Raw genomic sequence first — 16612 nt, forward strand, 5'->3', positions numbered from 1 at the left:
GAGGACCCCTGTTGTTACTGGCTGTTCTCACCCGTTCCTGAACTCTATAGAATAAGCATCACGTACGTTTACAGGCACGTTTAACTGGTAACCCCTGGCTCTCATGAGAGTAAGTAGTAAACCAGGGTCCCATGCAGAGCTGCTGCACTGTCAACCAAACCTCAGACACACATTTTAGTCCATCTTTCAAGCTAACAGAGAACCCCAAGGGTGTAGCCCAGGGAGTGCCAGGAGGAGACTCCCTGCGGGGACCTCTTATATAATTATTCTACAGCCTTGGAGATTTACTTTCCCCTTGCCTTTGCTGGACAAGCCATTAAAGCCGCTCGCTGCCAGGCAACAGAGGCCTGGGAAAATGGAATCTCCAACGTTGTCTCTGGGCCTGGGCGGAGCGAGTCGGCGAGGGGCGCGGTCTAGCGCGCGTGGGCTGGCCGGGCTTTTGGGACAGGGCCCAGAGAGTGCGGCTCGGGGCGGGGCTTGGGCGCGCCTGGCGGCGAGAGCGTGGCGGGGGTGGGGCAGCAGCCGCAGGCCCGCGCCGTAAACAGACAATATGGCGGTAGGAGCGGTACCTGGGGCATTGGGAGCCTTGCAGGCTAGCCGCACCCGCTTGGCGGCCGCTTACTCTGCGCAGTTCGGCCCTGGGTGGAGACTACAGGGCTCCTTCACCGGCCTGGGGGTCAGCTGGGCGACCTGGGCCCGGGGCTGGGTGCCCGCCGCCGGGGGGGCGACCCTGCGGCGGGGCTACAGCTCTGAGGTGAAGACGGAGGACGAGCTGAGGGTGCGGTACCTGGAGGAGGAGAACCGGGGTGAGTGGCCAGGCGCTGGCGGCCGCCGGTCCTAGGAAGGTGTCGCAAGGTCAAATATTGAGGCTGACGTCATTGGCCGCTGAGCGGCGGGGGTCGACCTCCCTCTCCTCCCTTACCCTAACATAGATTGCAGTTGTTTAGCGCTTTCAGTGCCTAAAGATGTGTTGAACACTGTGGTGCAGTTTAGCAGTAAAAGTGGCCCCACTCAGCGCCGAAGACAGAAAGGCAGCTTACGCCCTCATCTCTAGACGAGCTAAGGTCAATAAACCCGGCGTGTGATACTTGCTTCTAGGTTTTGTTCTTACTCTGTAATTGCTTTCTGTGAACGAAGATGTTAGGGGGGAGAGTTTTAGAAGCTCCAGTGAGAATGCCCTTTATTATTCTGAAGAATTTTAAATTTAAAGCTGTTCAGCTGGAACAATTTTTCCCTCTTGTTCATTTTATCCTAGAAAGTTAGTTTGGGGGTACTGATCCACTTCAATTAAACAATTTTGAGCACTTTTTCGTCTTCCGGTTACTGTGCTCAGCTCTTGGGACACAATTGTGGATGACGTTGATTTTGCCCTTGAGGTGGGAGGAGACAGATTCATTAGCAATATAGTACAGTGGGAGGAAGGTGTGTAAAAGAGGGTAACAGTCGTTCTGAGGGATTGCAGTTGAAGCTATATTCCTTTCACTTGCCAGATGGGGAAAATCTAAAGGGATCATGAAAGGTGTAATAGCAATTTGCCAGAGGACTAGTCATTTAATTTTGACGTACAGTTAATTGAGTACCTATAGTCTTTTAAGCAGAAGTGCAAAACGAGTTAAGTCATGATTGCTGTCTTTAAGCAGCTCCTGGAATAGTGAGGAAGATACTGGTGATTGTAAGCCTGTGTTAATTTTAAAGGTTTGGTGAGAGCACAAGGCTGTCATACCCCCAAGACCCATATGATCAGTCATTTGGGGGAGACTGGAAGACTTGAGAGGTTAAGGTTTTGCGGGATGAAACAGGTTCCATTCCTTACTAAGCAATGGAACTTAATATTAGAGAGGGCTTTTAGACCAACTCTTCTGTGCCTCAACTTTCTTGTGAATAAAATAGGAAACAATACCAACTCTGTATGACTGCTGTGAAGATTAGGTGGTAATGTAAATTGCGCACCAAATATCTGACTAATAGTGGGTGTTGTGGAGTATGATGGCTTATTTCATTTGTTATTTGTTTATTTCAGACAGAGACACGGCAGGGAATATGAACATGAGTGGTGTTTAGGGGAAATATAAGTGTGGCATGATAGGCAGAATATTGAGAAATTTAGCTGGAAAGTAAATTGGCACTGGAGTGATTAGAGCTGTGAATGCCACCGACTTTTGCATAAGCTTAGTCTCACTGGAATTTCCATTACATTAGGTATAGCAACAATACATGAAATACAAAAGGATTACAAGTACAGTTAGTAATATGCAGCATGTTCTATATATTTTTTGTCTTTGTGACTTAATGAATGCGAATTGAGAGTAAATTTTCATAAAATATCTGGAAATTCCTTGTTAGAACCTAAAAGGATCAAAGAGAAGAAATTAGAACATAGAATTTAATAAATTCAGATGTTTCTAGTTTTACCTAAAATAACCTGTAAAAATCAGGTATTAGGACATCATGGTTTCTTAAGAAAATTAACCCATCTTCCTCTAGGAATTGGCAAGAATGACAGCTCAGGCTTAGTTGAGTATGCTTTGCTTCACTATCGATCCAGCAATAAGCAGTGCAAATTAAAACATGATGACAAAGATACTGCAGGTGAAGGGGTCTCTGTGGTGCCTCTGCTTCTCATAGAGGCTAGTCCAAAATGCGGTTCTCTCAGGCAGTCTGCAAGGAATATTAGAACACTCTGTATCACAGGGGCCCCAAACTGCTCCCTGTCCTTGTAGGTGGAGGTGGCTGGTAGAAGGGTGTGAATGCGTAATACATCAACCCTTATCTATTATCTGGGTCCCCTATTTGTAATTTGTTGTGGAGGCACAAGGTTATATGCCAGGTTTCTTTAGGGGTTATTTTTTGCATTGTTGTCCACCCTTACTTGATTCTGATCAGTAGTCTTGGTCATGGTTTATGAAGGTCTCTCTTGGTCTTGGGCAACAGCCTTCTTTATAAGTTAACTGGTCATTCTTCTTCCCAGTTTATTCTTCATACCTAGTGCTGGGTTTACCTTTTTTCAAGGCCAAGAATCAACTTCTCTGCTCAGTTAAAAACCTCTGGCTTCCTATTGCCTGGAGGCCCTCATACCTGGCAGGCCTTCATAGTCCATGTGTCTCTTTAGCTGCATGTAAGCTTTGCTATTTTTCTGCTTTGGATGCAGGTTCAAATGACCTCTTCTTCCCCTTACCAACTACTTGTTGGTAATACTTGTTTTGTTTGTGGTTTTGATTGCGGTTTTGATTGCAGTCATCCTAGTGCTTATGAAGGGATATTATGGCTTGTGGCTTTGATTTGGATTTGCCTAATGGTTAATGATTTTGAGTATCTTTTCACGTGCTTAATGGTCATGTGTATATCTTTTTTAGAGAAATGTTTTCTTAAATCCTTTGCCCATTTTTAATTGCTTTGTTTTTTGATTGTTGAATTGTAAGATTCTTTATATATTCTGGGTGCAAGTTCCTTATCAGATACTTGATTTGCAAATACTTTTTCCTCTTTTTTGGGTTATCTTTTCATTTTCTTAATGGTTTTATTTTCAAGAACCTAGGTTTTTAATTTTGATGTAGTTCAGCTTATGTATTTATTTCTTTTGTTGCTGTGCTTTTGGATCATAACTAAGAAAGTAACTTAACCTAAGGTCACAAAGATTTATACCTGTTCTCTTCTAGACTGTTCTCTTCTCCCAGTCTGGCAAACTTCTGCTCATCATTGTGACCCATTTCAAAGATCATCTTTTTGAACCAGATTGGACCAACTGCTGGCAGAAATAGAGCAAAGAAGTAAATGCATAATGCAAGTCGTTCTCGATACCTGCTTCTTCCTCCTTATTCACGTCTACATTTTCAAGTCTGTCTTTGAAATCTTTACACTTTTCTCTGTGTTTTTCTTTACATACCACTCTAGTCCAAGTCAACATCCTCACAACTGGACTATTGCAGAGATCTAGTAGCTGGTCTTCCTATACCTATTTGCTTTTCTTTTTTACCAGGTTGATTCTTTTTCTATGTTTTTCTCATGTTTTTAAATTAGACTTTCATATATTTAATGACATTTGAGTTACATCTTGATCTTACTGAGATGTAATTCACATGCCATAAAATTCAAAATGTACAATTGTTTTTAATGTATTCACAGAGTTGTGCAACCATCACCAAAATCCAATTTTAGAACATTTTTATCAATGGAAAGAGAAACCCTATGCTCTTTAGCAGTGACTTGACTTCCTACTGTCATAGTCCTGCAGCCCCCAAATTAGACCCATTTATCTACTTTCTATCTCAATAGATTTGTCTACTCTGGACTTTTGATATAAAGAAGTAATATAGTATGTAGTCATTTGTGGCTTCTTTCACTTAGCATTATGTTTTCAAGGTTCATTCATTTTGTATGTATAGCACTTCATTTCTTTCTATGGCTGAATAATATTTCATTGTATGGATATACTACATTCTATCTTTTATCATTGATGTAAATTTGGGTCGTCACTTTATGGATATTGTGGACAGTGCTGCCTAGGATATTCATGTATAAATTTTTGTGAACTATGTTTTCATTAGGAGTGGAATTGCTGGATCATATGGTAATTCTGTGATTAACGTTTTGAGGAACTCCTGAATTTTTCCAAAGTGGCTGCAGCAATTTACATTCCCACCAGGGAGGTATGAGGGCTTCAGTTTCTTCACATTCTGAGCAATACTTGTTTTGTTTGTGGTTTTGATTGCGGTTTTGATTGCAGTCATCCTAGTGCTTATGAAGGGATATTATGGCTTGTGGCTTTGATTTGGATTTGCCTAATGGTTAATGATTTTGAGTATCTTTTCACGTGCTTAATGGTCATGTGTATATCTTTTTTAGAGAAATGTTTTCTTAAATCCTTTGCCCATTTTTAATTGCTTTGTTTTTTGATTGTTGAATTGTAAGATTCTTTATATATTCTGGGTGCAAGTTCCTTATCAGATACTTGATTTGCAAATACTTTTTCCTCTTTTTTGGGTTATCTTTTCATTTTCTTAATGGTTTTATTTTCAAGAACCTAGGTTTTTAATTTTGATGTAGTTCAGCTTATGTATTTATTTCTTTTGTTGCTGTGCTTTTGGATCATAACTAAGAAAGTAACTTAACCTAAGGTCACAAAGATTTATACCTGTTCTCTTCTAAGAGTTTTATGGTTTTAGCTATTATATTTCTTTCTCTGATTTGTTTTAGTTTTTATATATAGTGTCAGGTAATTGGTTAAAACTTCATATCCAGTATCCCAGCACTGTTTGTTGAAAAGACTGTTCTTTCAACACTGAATTAGTTCGACACCCTTGTAGGAAATTAATTGACCATAAATAAGAGTTTATTTCTGGACTTTCAGTTGTCTCAGTTATCTGCATGTCTCTCTCTATGCCAGTGCCATACTGTTTGATTACTGACCTTTGTAGTAAAATTTGATTTGGATAGTGTGAGTCCTTTAACTTTTGTTCTCTTCTAACTGTTTGTTTATTCTGGACTCTTGCATTACCATGTGGATTATAGGATCAGCTTATGAAATTCTGCAAGAAAGAAAACGGGTTTCAACAAGGATTGCATTTGATAGGTACATTAATTTGGTCATTATTGACATCTTAACAATATGTTTTCCTTGTCATGAACATGGAAAATACCTTTTTTGTTCAACAATGTTTTGTAGTTTTTATCATAGGTGGGCACAGATAACCAGGTTCTTGGTGATAGTGGACCAAAAATTGAACTGAATACACAGAGTTTATAGCAGAAAACGAGAGAAAGCAGATTTATTAAGCCACACAGAACATAGGAGCAGGCCAACTCTGAGCAGAGCGGAGCAGAGCCTAACAGCCCAACCTCCGGGGCTAGAGGGCTTTTATTCCTTTAGGGTGGGTGTCCCATGATTTCCTTGATTGGCTACCGGGAAGGGGGGTCCCACAATGCTAATTTATTATAGTACTATGATAATGAAGCAGGGGTCAGGTAGCATCTTCTGCACAGGTGCATTCCTGATTCACTAGGTTTCATAGCTTTTCCGGAATGCAGGAACCAGCAGTCTTAGAACAGGGTCTCCGCCCTTTATCCATGTTCTTTATCTTAGCCCTGGGGCACCTCTGGAGTTTCTTCCTTTCTATCTCCTGCCTCAGTTTTCAGTGTACAAAGCTTACACTTCATGTGTTACATTTACTCTTATTTCTTTGGATACTATTGTAAATGGACTTGCTTTCTTAGTTTCATTTTCAGATTGTTGATTTTGTATGTTGATCTTGTACTGTGTAACTTTGCTGAACTTGCTTATTTTTACTTGTTCTTAGTGGATTTCTTAATATTTACTATATACAGATAATGTCATCTGCAAATAGAGGTAATTTTACTTCTTTTCCAATCTGGCTCTTTTTTATCTTTTTCTCTTGTCTAATCTCCCTGGTGGGAGCCTCCATTATAGTGTTAAAAGTATCAAGAAAAGACACTGTCGTCTTGCTCCTATTTTGCCATTTTGGGGGAAGGCATTCAGTCTTTCATCATTAAGTATGATGTTACCTCTGGGTTTTTTGGAGGTGCCCTCTATCAGATTGAGGAAACTTCCGTGAAGTTATAGTCCAAGTGTTTTATCATTTTGAGTTTTGTCAGATGTTTTTTCTGGCATCTGTTAAGATGATTATGTGATTTTTTTTCTTGTTTTGATGGGTTATGTTAATTGGGTTTTGAATATTGAACCAGTATTGTATAGCTGGAATAAATTCCACTTGGTTATGGTATATAATTCCTTTTATACATTTCTGGGTTTGATTTGCTAATGTTTTGTGGAGGATTTTTGCATCTGTGTTCATGAGAGATCATGATCTTTAGTTTTCTGTTCTTGTGATGTCTTTGGTTTTGTTATGAGGCTAATGCTGGCTTCATAGAATGAGCTGGAAGTGCTCCTTCTGCCTCTGTATTCTGAAAGAGATTATAGAGAAATTTTATCACTTTTGAATGTTTTGGTAGAATTCACCTGTAAAATCATCTACATCTAATATTTTCCGTTTTGGAGGCTTATTTGTTGATTCAGTTTCTTTAATTGATATAGGCTTATTCAGTTTATGTATTTCTCATGAAAGTTCTGGTAGATTGTGTCTTTCAAAGAATGTCCTACTTCATTTAAGTTATCAAATTTGTGGGCATAGAGTCGTTTATAATATCCCTGTGTCATACATATGATGTCAATGGAATTCAGTAATGATGACCCGTCTTTCATTTCTGGTATTAGTCATTTGTCTTCTCTCTTTTTCATGGTTAGCCTACCTAGAGTCTTTATTGACTTATTGATCTTTTTAAAGAACCAGCTGTTGATGGGTCGATGTTTTTCCTACTAATTTTCTGTTTTTCAGTTTCATTGCTTTCTGCTGATTTTTATTCCAATTATTTTAGATTTGATTTGCTTTTGTTCTAGTTTCTTAAGGTGGAAGCTTAGATTGTACCACCAATTGCACATGGTTCTTAATATGTGCATTCAATGCTATAAAATTTCCTCTAAGCATTGCTTTTGCTGTATTCCACAAATTTTGATAAGCTTTATTTTTTTCCTCATTTGTTTAAAATATTTTAAATTTCTCTTGAGATTTTTTTTTTAACCTATATGTTATTTAGAAGTACCTTACTTAATCTCCAAGTATTTTGGGATTTTCCAGCTGTCTTTCTGTTACTGATTTCTACTTTATTTCCATTGAGATCTAAGAGCATACTTCTTCAGTATGATGTTTATTGTTTAAAATTTGTTGTGACTTTGGCCCAGAATGTGGTCTGTATTGGTGAATGTGTAATCTGTTGTTGTTGGCTGCAGCAGTCTATATTCATTTAGATCTAGTTTCAAGTTATAGTTGAGTGGTGTTATTCAGTTTAACAATACTCTTAGCTGTTTTCCTGTTTTTCAGGATCTGTCAATTACTGATGGAGGCATGTTGAAATCAATGTATTACATGTAATTTGTCAGTAATAATAGTTAAATTATTGAAGTTTACAAAGTTTTGTTTTTTTAATTCTATTTATTTTTAGAGAGGGAAAGGGAAGGAGAAAGAGAGGGTGAGAAACATCAGTGTGTGGTTGCCTCTGGAGTGCCCCCCACCAGGAGCCTTACCCACAACTCAGGCATGTGCCTTAAACTGGTAATCAAACTAGTGACCCTTTGGTTCACAGGCCAGCACTCAATCCACTGAGTCTCACTAGCTAGGGCTACAAAGTTTTTTAAATAAATACAATATATGTAGTCAAATTAAAAAAAAATGCAATGTGGAAGGGTGCTATCCCTTCACTTTCAGGCCCTTTCATCAAAAGTAAAGACTAAACATCTCTTGAGTCCTCGCTGTGAATAATAATTTTATTTACTGTCTTTCTTATTTGTTTTACTTATATAATTATTTTTAGACAGTATCTCGACTCCTTTTGATGTAAGATGAGAAAATGAAATGTTTGATATTTTCTTTTATCTTCTACCGTCCATTTTCTGTCATTTGTAACTTCAGTTTATGTCATCCAAGTGTATGATAGTTACATTTTGTTCTTTTATAATTAGTCAATGCTTTATCTATAGGTTGACTATAAAGAGGGTTTATAATACCACTGATAATAGTTATGTTGATATTACCTTTACTGTGTATCTCCAGAAGCAGTCTTCTTCCCGTTACCCCTACGTAGCCCAAAGCCTTGGACTGTCATCTCTCGTCTGGACCTCTGCAAAGCCTCTTGGTTGGTATCCCCCAGTATACTTTTTTTAAAAAAAATACATTGAGATGAACTTTATGCAATAGAAAATTTACCATTTTAACTTTTTTAATTGTACAACTCAGTGGTTTTTAGTTTATTCACCATGTTGTACAACCGTCACCACTGTCTAATTACAGAATACTTACATTACCTCCAAAACAAATCCATACCTCTTAGTCCCTCCTCATTTCCCTCTCCCCCCCAATTTCCAGAAACCATTGATCTCCTTTTTGTCTTTCTGGATTTGCCTGTACAAGGTATTTCATAGAAATAGAATCAAACAATATGTGGCTTTAGGTATCTCTCTTCTTTCATACTGATTTTTTTATGTGCTTATTTATGTTATAGCATGTGTAAGTACTTTAGTCTTTTTTATGGCTGAATAATATTCCATTGTATGAATATACCACATTTTGTTTGTTTCTACTTTTTGGATATTATGGATAATGCTGCTGAACACTTGCATACAATTATTTGTTTCAATATATGTTTTCATTTCTTTTGGGTGGATACCTGAGAGTAGAATCATGTTTAGTTTTTGGAGGAGCTACAATACTTTTCCACAGCATCTGCACCATTTTACGTTTTCACCAACAATGTACAGGATTTCCCCTTTTTTTTTAAGCCATTCTGTTGGTTGTGAGCTGAAACCTCATTGTGGTTTTGACATGTATTTTCCTAAAAACAAATGATGTTGAGCATCATTTCATGTACTTATTGCCCATTTATATATTTGTTTTGGGAAAATACCTATTTAAATCTTTTGCTTAGTATTGCATTGGGTTGTTTGTCTTTCTTGTGAGTAATAAGAATTCTTTATATAATCTGGATATTAACCCCATATCAGATGTATGATTTACAAATATTTTCTATTTTTTGGGTTGTTTTTCACTTTCTTGATAATGTTGATGGGGTGTGATTTATCTGTTTTTTCTTTTGTTGCTTGTGCTTTTGTTGCTATATTTGAAGAGTTATACCTGTTTCCTCCTAAGGATGTTATAGTTGTAGTTCTTAAAATTGTGTCTTCTATTCATTTTGAGATAAGTTTTGTCTATTGCGTGAGGAAAGGGTCCAACTCCATTCTTTGGTGGGTGAATATCTAGTGTCTCACCCTATATGTTGAAAAGACTATTCTTTCACTATTGAATGAATGGTCTTGCTAACCTTATCTAAAACCAGTTGACCATAAGTGTGTTTATTTTTGAAGTCTGAATTCAATTCCATTGATCTGTATGTATTTCCTTATGCCAGTATCACATTGTTAGATAACTATAGCTTTGTAATAAGTTTGAAATCAGGAATTGTCCCAATTAATTCCTCCAAATAAGTCTTCCAACTTAGTTCTTTTTTTTTTTTAGGTTGTTTTGGCTATTTGGAGTCCTTGCAGTTCCATTTGAATTTCAGTGTCAGTCTTTCTGCAAAAAAGTGCAATTGTAGTTTTGGTAGAGATGTGTAGATCAGTTTGGGAAGGATTGCCATCTTAACAAATCTTTTATGAACATTGGATATCTTTAATTTATTTAGGTCTTCCTTAGTTTCTTTAAATGTTTTATGGTTTTCAGTGTATAGTCTTGAACCTTCTTGATTAAGTTTATTCCTAAGTATTCGGTTCTTTTTGATGCTATTACAAGTTGAATTGTTTTCCTAATTTCATTTTTGGAGTGTTTATTGATAGTGTATATTCAATAGAACTTATAACTGATTTTTGTATATTGATCTTGTATCATGTAACTTTGCTGAGTTCATTTATTAACTCAAATTGTTTTGGGTGGATTCTTTGAAATTTTCTCTATATAAGATCATGTCGTCTTTGAATAGAAATAGTGTTACTCCTCCCGCCCCCCCACTCCCACACACACTTCCAATCTGGATGCCTTTTCTTAACTAATTACCTTGGCTAGAATTTGCAGTGAAATATTGAATAGAAATGGTAAAAACAGGCATCCTTGTCTTGTTTCTTAGGGGGAAGATTTTCAGTCTTTTATCATTGAGTATGATATTGGTTGTGGGTTTTTTATAAATGCATAGGTTGAGAAATTCCCTTTTGTTACTAGTTTATTGAGGTTTTTATGTTTTAATCATTTAAGTGTGTTGGATTTTATCAAATGCTTTTTCTGCATCAGTTGAGATGCTCACATGGTTTTAAAATTTTTTTCTTCTTTCTGTTAATGTGGTGTATTTGATTGGGATAAATCCCACTTGGTCATGGTTTATCCACCTTTTAATATGCTGCTGGATTTGGCTTGCTAACATTTTGTTGAGGATTTTTACCTTTATATCTGTTATTGATACTGGTTTGTAGTTCCCTAGTATATGAGGTCTGTCCAGAAGGTATCCAGCCATGTAATATGAAAAATAGTATTATTGAAGAAGATGCAAGATACCAGAAACATTGTTACAGAAGCATCCCATTTGGGAGCCGAGATACTGTTACTGAAATAAGCCCCCTTCCCCAGGGTATTTCTGTTCTAGGTTCATCTTTGCCTGCCACTGGTATGAACTGTGGCTTTCAATGCCAGAGTTTGGTAAAAAGAAAGTAACTATTTATTCAAAAGTTATACATATTTAGAGTAATGGTGGAATGTCACTGTTAAATCTCAAAGCCCCTTTAAAGCACCCACAAAAACACACACAGTCCTGCCTCCCCTTGCCAAACCAGGCCAGTCGGGGGTACCATATCTCAGGGGAAAAAAAAAATAGAAGTTCGTAGCTTGGCTAGACTCCTGTTCTTAATCCAAAATTGCATCCTTATGGTGAGCTGGGGAATCCTTCTGCATCCTTTCAAACTTCTAAGAGAGAGCTCCGCATGGTGGCTGCTACATCTTGCTTTCCTGCTTCCTAAGCTGCGTGGTCGAGGGAACCGCCTCTCAGCTTCCAAAACCGTGTGGTTAAGCTTGGTTAAACCCACATGGCTGCCGCACTTGAGTTTAAATCCAGGTGCAGATCAGATCTTCCTCCGTAACCCCTTCCACAATTGGCTATACCTGCTAGCACTCCCCTATTCTCTGCCTTTCTTGGCTGCCATAGTTAGTCCGGGCAGGCATGCCCCCATGGCATGGTGTTGTGCAGAGCCAACCATCTCCAAGCTCTTGCGCAGATGCTGTAAATGGTGGTGAGGCGGCTGACTCCTAGTTACATCGGGGTCAAGGTCATGCACATCTCCCTAGCTCGCCTGCTCTTATTGATATGCAAAATAACTCTCAATCCTTGTGCTGCTGCTTTTCCCAGCCCCTAAGATAGGCTTGTGGGGGGCACTGGGGACTCCCAGCTGACACCCTGTTACAGTTGTACATAAATGACACCTCAGTCTTGATCAAAGTAGCACCTTAGGACCTCACACGGTTCTCCCAATTGCCATCAGTTGCCCATTGTATTTTCCTGACTCTCATCAAGGATAGTCTGAAGTCTCTTTCCTTTCAAAGGTGATTTTAGTTTTGTGGAAAACCAGAAGTTGCAGGGTGCCAAACCTGGGCTGTTGGGGGTTGATTTGATGTTATGCCAAAAAACTCTGCACGAGATGCTGCATGAGCGGGGTTGTTGTCGTGGTGAAGCTGCCAATTGCCAGTTGCCCATAGCTGTGGCCTTCTGAATCATCTGAATAGTTTCTGCAGAGGAGTGTTCAAGCTTAATGCAAAATTTGATGCAGATTTGTTGCTTCAGTGGCTCAGTCATTTTGAATATGATGGCCACACAGTACACATGCTCACTCAATGGTATCTACCACCCCCACCAACTAATACAATGAAGTCATCATTGATCACTCATGCACATTACAGTCCACTCTCTTGGCTGCCAGGTTACATCAATGTTGTGCAAACCATTGTGGTTATATTAACAATGGCTTGACTTGTTCTGGACAGACCTCTATCCTTGCTTCCTTCCCATCTATTCTGTACACTGTGGTGTGAGTGAACTTTTAAAATACAAGTTTGAACATGGAAATAAATTTGCCCAACTCGATAAAAAGCTATTGGAAATGTATAGCAAACATTATATTAAATGATGAAATACTAACACATTCTCATTAAAGGCATTGACAAAATAAGGGAATTTGTTATACTTGCTAATCTGTTTTCACCACAATCAATTATAGAATACTTTTATTGTCCCAGGAAGGGAGGCCATACTTTTTACCTGTCACTGCCCAATTCTTCTATTCCTGCTAGCCCTACAGGATGACTAATTTACTTTTGTTGCTTTTGATTTGTCTACTCTTGACATTTCATGTAAATGGAATTACACAATATGTGTTCCTTTGTGACTAGTTTCTTTCACTCACCATAATGTTTTCAAGGTGTATCCATGTTGTACACGTGCCAATCTTTTGTTTTTTCTGTTGACAAGTATTATATTGCATGTGTATATCACATTTTGTTTTTTGTTCTTCAGTTGATGGACATTTGGCTTGTTTTCATTTTTTTTGAATATTTTTGGGTAATGTTTCTCTGATCATATGGTACAAGTTTTTGTGTATACATAGTTTTTCATACTTAAGGCCACAAGTCACAAAGACAAAAGTATACTACATAAAAGTTCAAACAAAATACCATAAACAAGTTGAATTTAGAAAGGGAGTGTTAGAGAAAAAGTCTGTAATAGAAATAATGAATTAAGATTTGTATCTGAAAAAGTAATCAAAATGCGAAAGAGAACTCCATGACAAAATAAGCAAACAATGAGAATAGTTAATGCACAAAAGAAATGACAGATGGTCATTAAACTGGGTTAACTCAACTGTAGTTCAGAAAATTTTGTGAAACCTGATATAAAATGGCATTATTTTCCCTTGTATTTTCAGAGACTTATAATATCAAGTGTTGAATGGCAGACCAGTGATTCTTAATAGCACATTTTATGAGGCCCCTTCTACTGACCTGAAATGAAGTGTACAGATAATATAAGCTACTCACATATATAATTTTTAAAAAAATCCCCAAATATAAAAATATAATGAAAAACAAAACGAAGATACTTTTTGGTAAAACAGTCTATTTTACCAGATATGTAATATGTAAGTTTTATGTAAGTAATATGTAAGTTTCTGCTCTGATTCTAAAATATAACAAGTTAGAATTTAAGAGAATTAAGAAGAAGAGAAACCATTTAACCCAAGAAGTAAATAAAGGAAAATAAAAAAAAAAACAGATGGCTGTTTATAAATAGTTAATAGAATAAAAACTAATACAGGGTTAGGAATAACATACCAAACTAATTTATATATGATAAGAGACTGAGGCAATAGTCTGAATTGAAAAAGGGATAACATGCCAAAATAAATTTTAGTTTGTCAGTGAGCAAGTGTGATATTCTCACAAATGAGCTGTGCTTTACCTAACATTGAGTCAAAGGAATTCTCTGTTGGGACATGGGAGAGAGTGGCCACAGAGTAAACTAAGATTCAGTTCTCACTGACACCAAGTCAAATGGAAGTTGTCTTTTACCAGTAATTTCAAGTAATATACTTGAAAATTCAGTGTAATTAGATTTACCCTACCTTTTAATTTTTCTTTATTGATTTTAGTGCAACAAGCTTATACTTGTGTGTCTGTGTGGAGTTCAAGTTTTATGAATCCCTATCCATTAGATCCTGTCCTATGTATCTTATGCATCTTGTCTAACAAATTCTGGTGGTTCCATACAAAGTGGCACACAGAATTGCCACAGATACATCTAAATAGCCTGAAAAAGCTGACTTCCAGTGACCTGACTCCAATACATCTTTTTTTTTTTTTTTAAAGATTTTATTTATTTTTATTTTTATAGAGAGGGGAAGGGAAAAAGAGAGAGAGAAACATCAACGTGTGGTTGCCTCTTGTGCGCCCCCTACCAGGGACCTGGCCCGCCATCCATGCATGGGCCCTGACTAGGAATCAAACCATTGACCCTTTGATTTGTAGGCTGGCACTCAGTCCACTGAGCCACACCAGCCAGGGCTCTGGTACATCTTTATAAGTAAATACATGTAATGTAAGAATAATTTGTTGGTATAGTTGTGTTTCAGTACAGTGTAGAAGTAGTTTAAAGTATATTTGAGTTGATCTTAATGCTAGGTTAATTTCATGTATTTTTTTCAGAATTATTGATAATATAAATTCAAATATGTGGGGAAGGACGTGTCCTTGTGCTGGTTATACCCGTAACTGTAGAGAAAATGTAGTATTTCCTAAATATTTAAAATTCAGAAGGTTTTAATATTCATGTTTGTCCCTAATTTTATCTTTGTAATTTTGCATTCTTTTACATACAGAAGGCTCCCTAAATTTGCTTCAGGGCCGGCAAATCCTGGATCCAACCTTGGTGACAGTCCAGGATGTTCCTTTACATTTTCCAAATGTGTTCTATGAGGTGTTTTGTTCCATTGAGGTCTGCTGTTGTGAACAAATAGGTATTGGTGTTTGGTTGAACAGAAATAGAGACAATATATTTGGGGAGTATCTGGCAAAATTAAGAATACCCATATCTAGAAATTCCAGTTCTTAATACATAGCAGATAAATATTATACTTGTGCATGTGCAGAAAAAACTTCAAGAATTTTTAAGAAAGTTTTTATTGCAGCATTGTTTTTAGGAGAATTTAGGAACAGTTTAAGTATTCATCAAAAGGAGACTAAATAATGGGAATCCATTTTACAGAATATTATGAATTAAAGGAATGTCTTGATAGAGAAAGATTTTTAAGATCAAATAAAGTAAAAGAAATATGTATGAAACTAGTTATTAGAACAGCACTAACAGAAAATACTCTGATACCCTACCTGTGTAAAACAGCAATGACAGTCCAAACGGTAGTATACAGTCCTTTATTTCTGTATGCAAATACCATTTTCTGGGAGGTTACATATTAACAGATTACTGTGGCTGCCTCTGGGGAGGGTAATAGAAGGGGTGCAGAGAAGGAGATTTTCATTTTGTGTGTATTTTAATTTTGTATAAGCCAAATGTATTCATGTATATATTTTAAAAATCACAGCCAAGTCTGTCTGCTTATCTTTTAGTTGTGTCAACTTTATGGAGTGGGATTGATGTAATATTCACCAAAGACTTTTATGATGTTTTGTCAAAAGCCAGAAAAAGTCTAAAACAGGGATTTAAGATTAGAATATGAATGTATCATCTTTTCTGAGTTTTGATATACCTGTTTTTGCTAGTTTATATGAAGAGGACACATGATAATTGATCTCTTGAGAAGCTATTAATTGTGAAACAAAATGGGACAATTACAAAACAAAGAACAATTGCTCTGCTGAATAAAGCTAAGTTTTCTTTCCATTTTGGGTTATCACTAGGCCATTAATACATTCGATGGTACAATTATTAGGGACTAGGTGATTCATTTCAGCTTAACAATAACCCACAGCCTTCGGACCAACTAGGTGATTCATTTCAAATTGCAGAGCTAATTTCCAACTCTTTGAGGTAGATGTGCCCAAAACATCCGGCCTTGAACATGGGACCAAAACTGCTGCAATTAATTATGTTAAAAACATTTCGATGACATTTTACATATTAGTAATGATGTCATCAGTATTGTACCTAGCATGCATTAGGGTAACACTTATTGTCCCTTCATGCTAGAAGGGACAAAAATATTTGAATACTTACTTTGTAAACTTTATATGTACAGGGTGGGGCAAAAGTAGGTTTACAGTTCATTTGGAAAATAATACAAGAAGAAACTTTTATGTATTCATAACTGTAAACCTACTTTTGCCACACCCTATATATATATCTTACTTGATTCTCACAATAGCTCCGTGGAGTTTGGAATTACAAGTATCTTCACTCAACATTGAGAGAAACTGAGGATCAAAAAGGTTAAATAACTAGTGAAAGGTCATATAGCTAGTAGGTGGCAGACTGGGATCTCAACCCCAGCAATCAGACCTCAGAG

At 37.1% G+C, this 16612-nt stretch overlaps 1 protein-coding gene across 3 annotated transcripts in view; it reads left to right on the top strand.

The window, feature by feature from the left end:
* Positions 1-518: 518 nt before the first annotated feature.
* The window catches only part of AUH (AU RNA binding methylglutaconyl-CoA hydratase), a 150290-nt gene continuing 134196 nt past the window's right edge, over positions 519-16612 (top strand). For all 3 annotated transcript variants that reach the window (XM_054588036.1, XM_054588038.1, XM_054588039.1), the window contains exon 1: positions 519-806. In XM_054588036.1, the coding sequence (XP_054444011.1) occupies positions 551-806 (256 nt within the window). In that variant the 5' untranslated portion in view covers positions 519-550. The remainder of the gene's footprint in view (positions 807-16612) is intronic.

The sequence above is a fragment of the Pteronotus mesoamericanus genome, unplaced genomic scaffold (genome assembly GCF_021234165.1).
Source record: "Pteronotus mesoamericanus isolate MK-2021 breed Mesoamerican mustached bat unplaced genomic scaffold, CSHL_Meso_final scaffold_125, whole genome shotgun sequence".
In the NCBI taxonomy this organism is placed as follows: domain Eukaryota; kingdom Metazoa; phylum Chordata; class Mammalia; order Chiroptera; family Mormoopidae; genus Pteronotus; species Pteronotus mesoamericanus.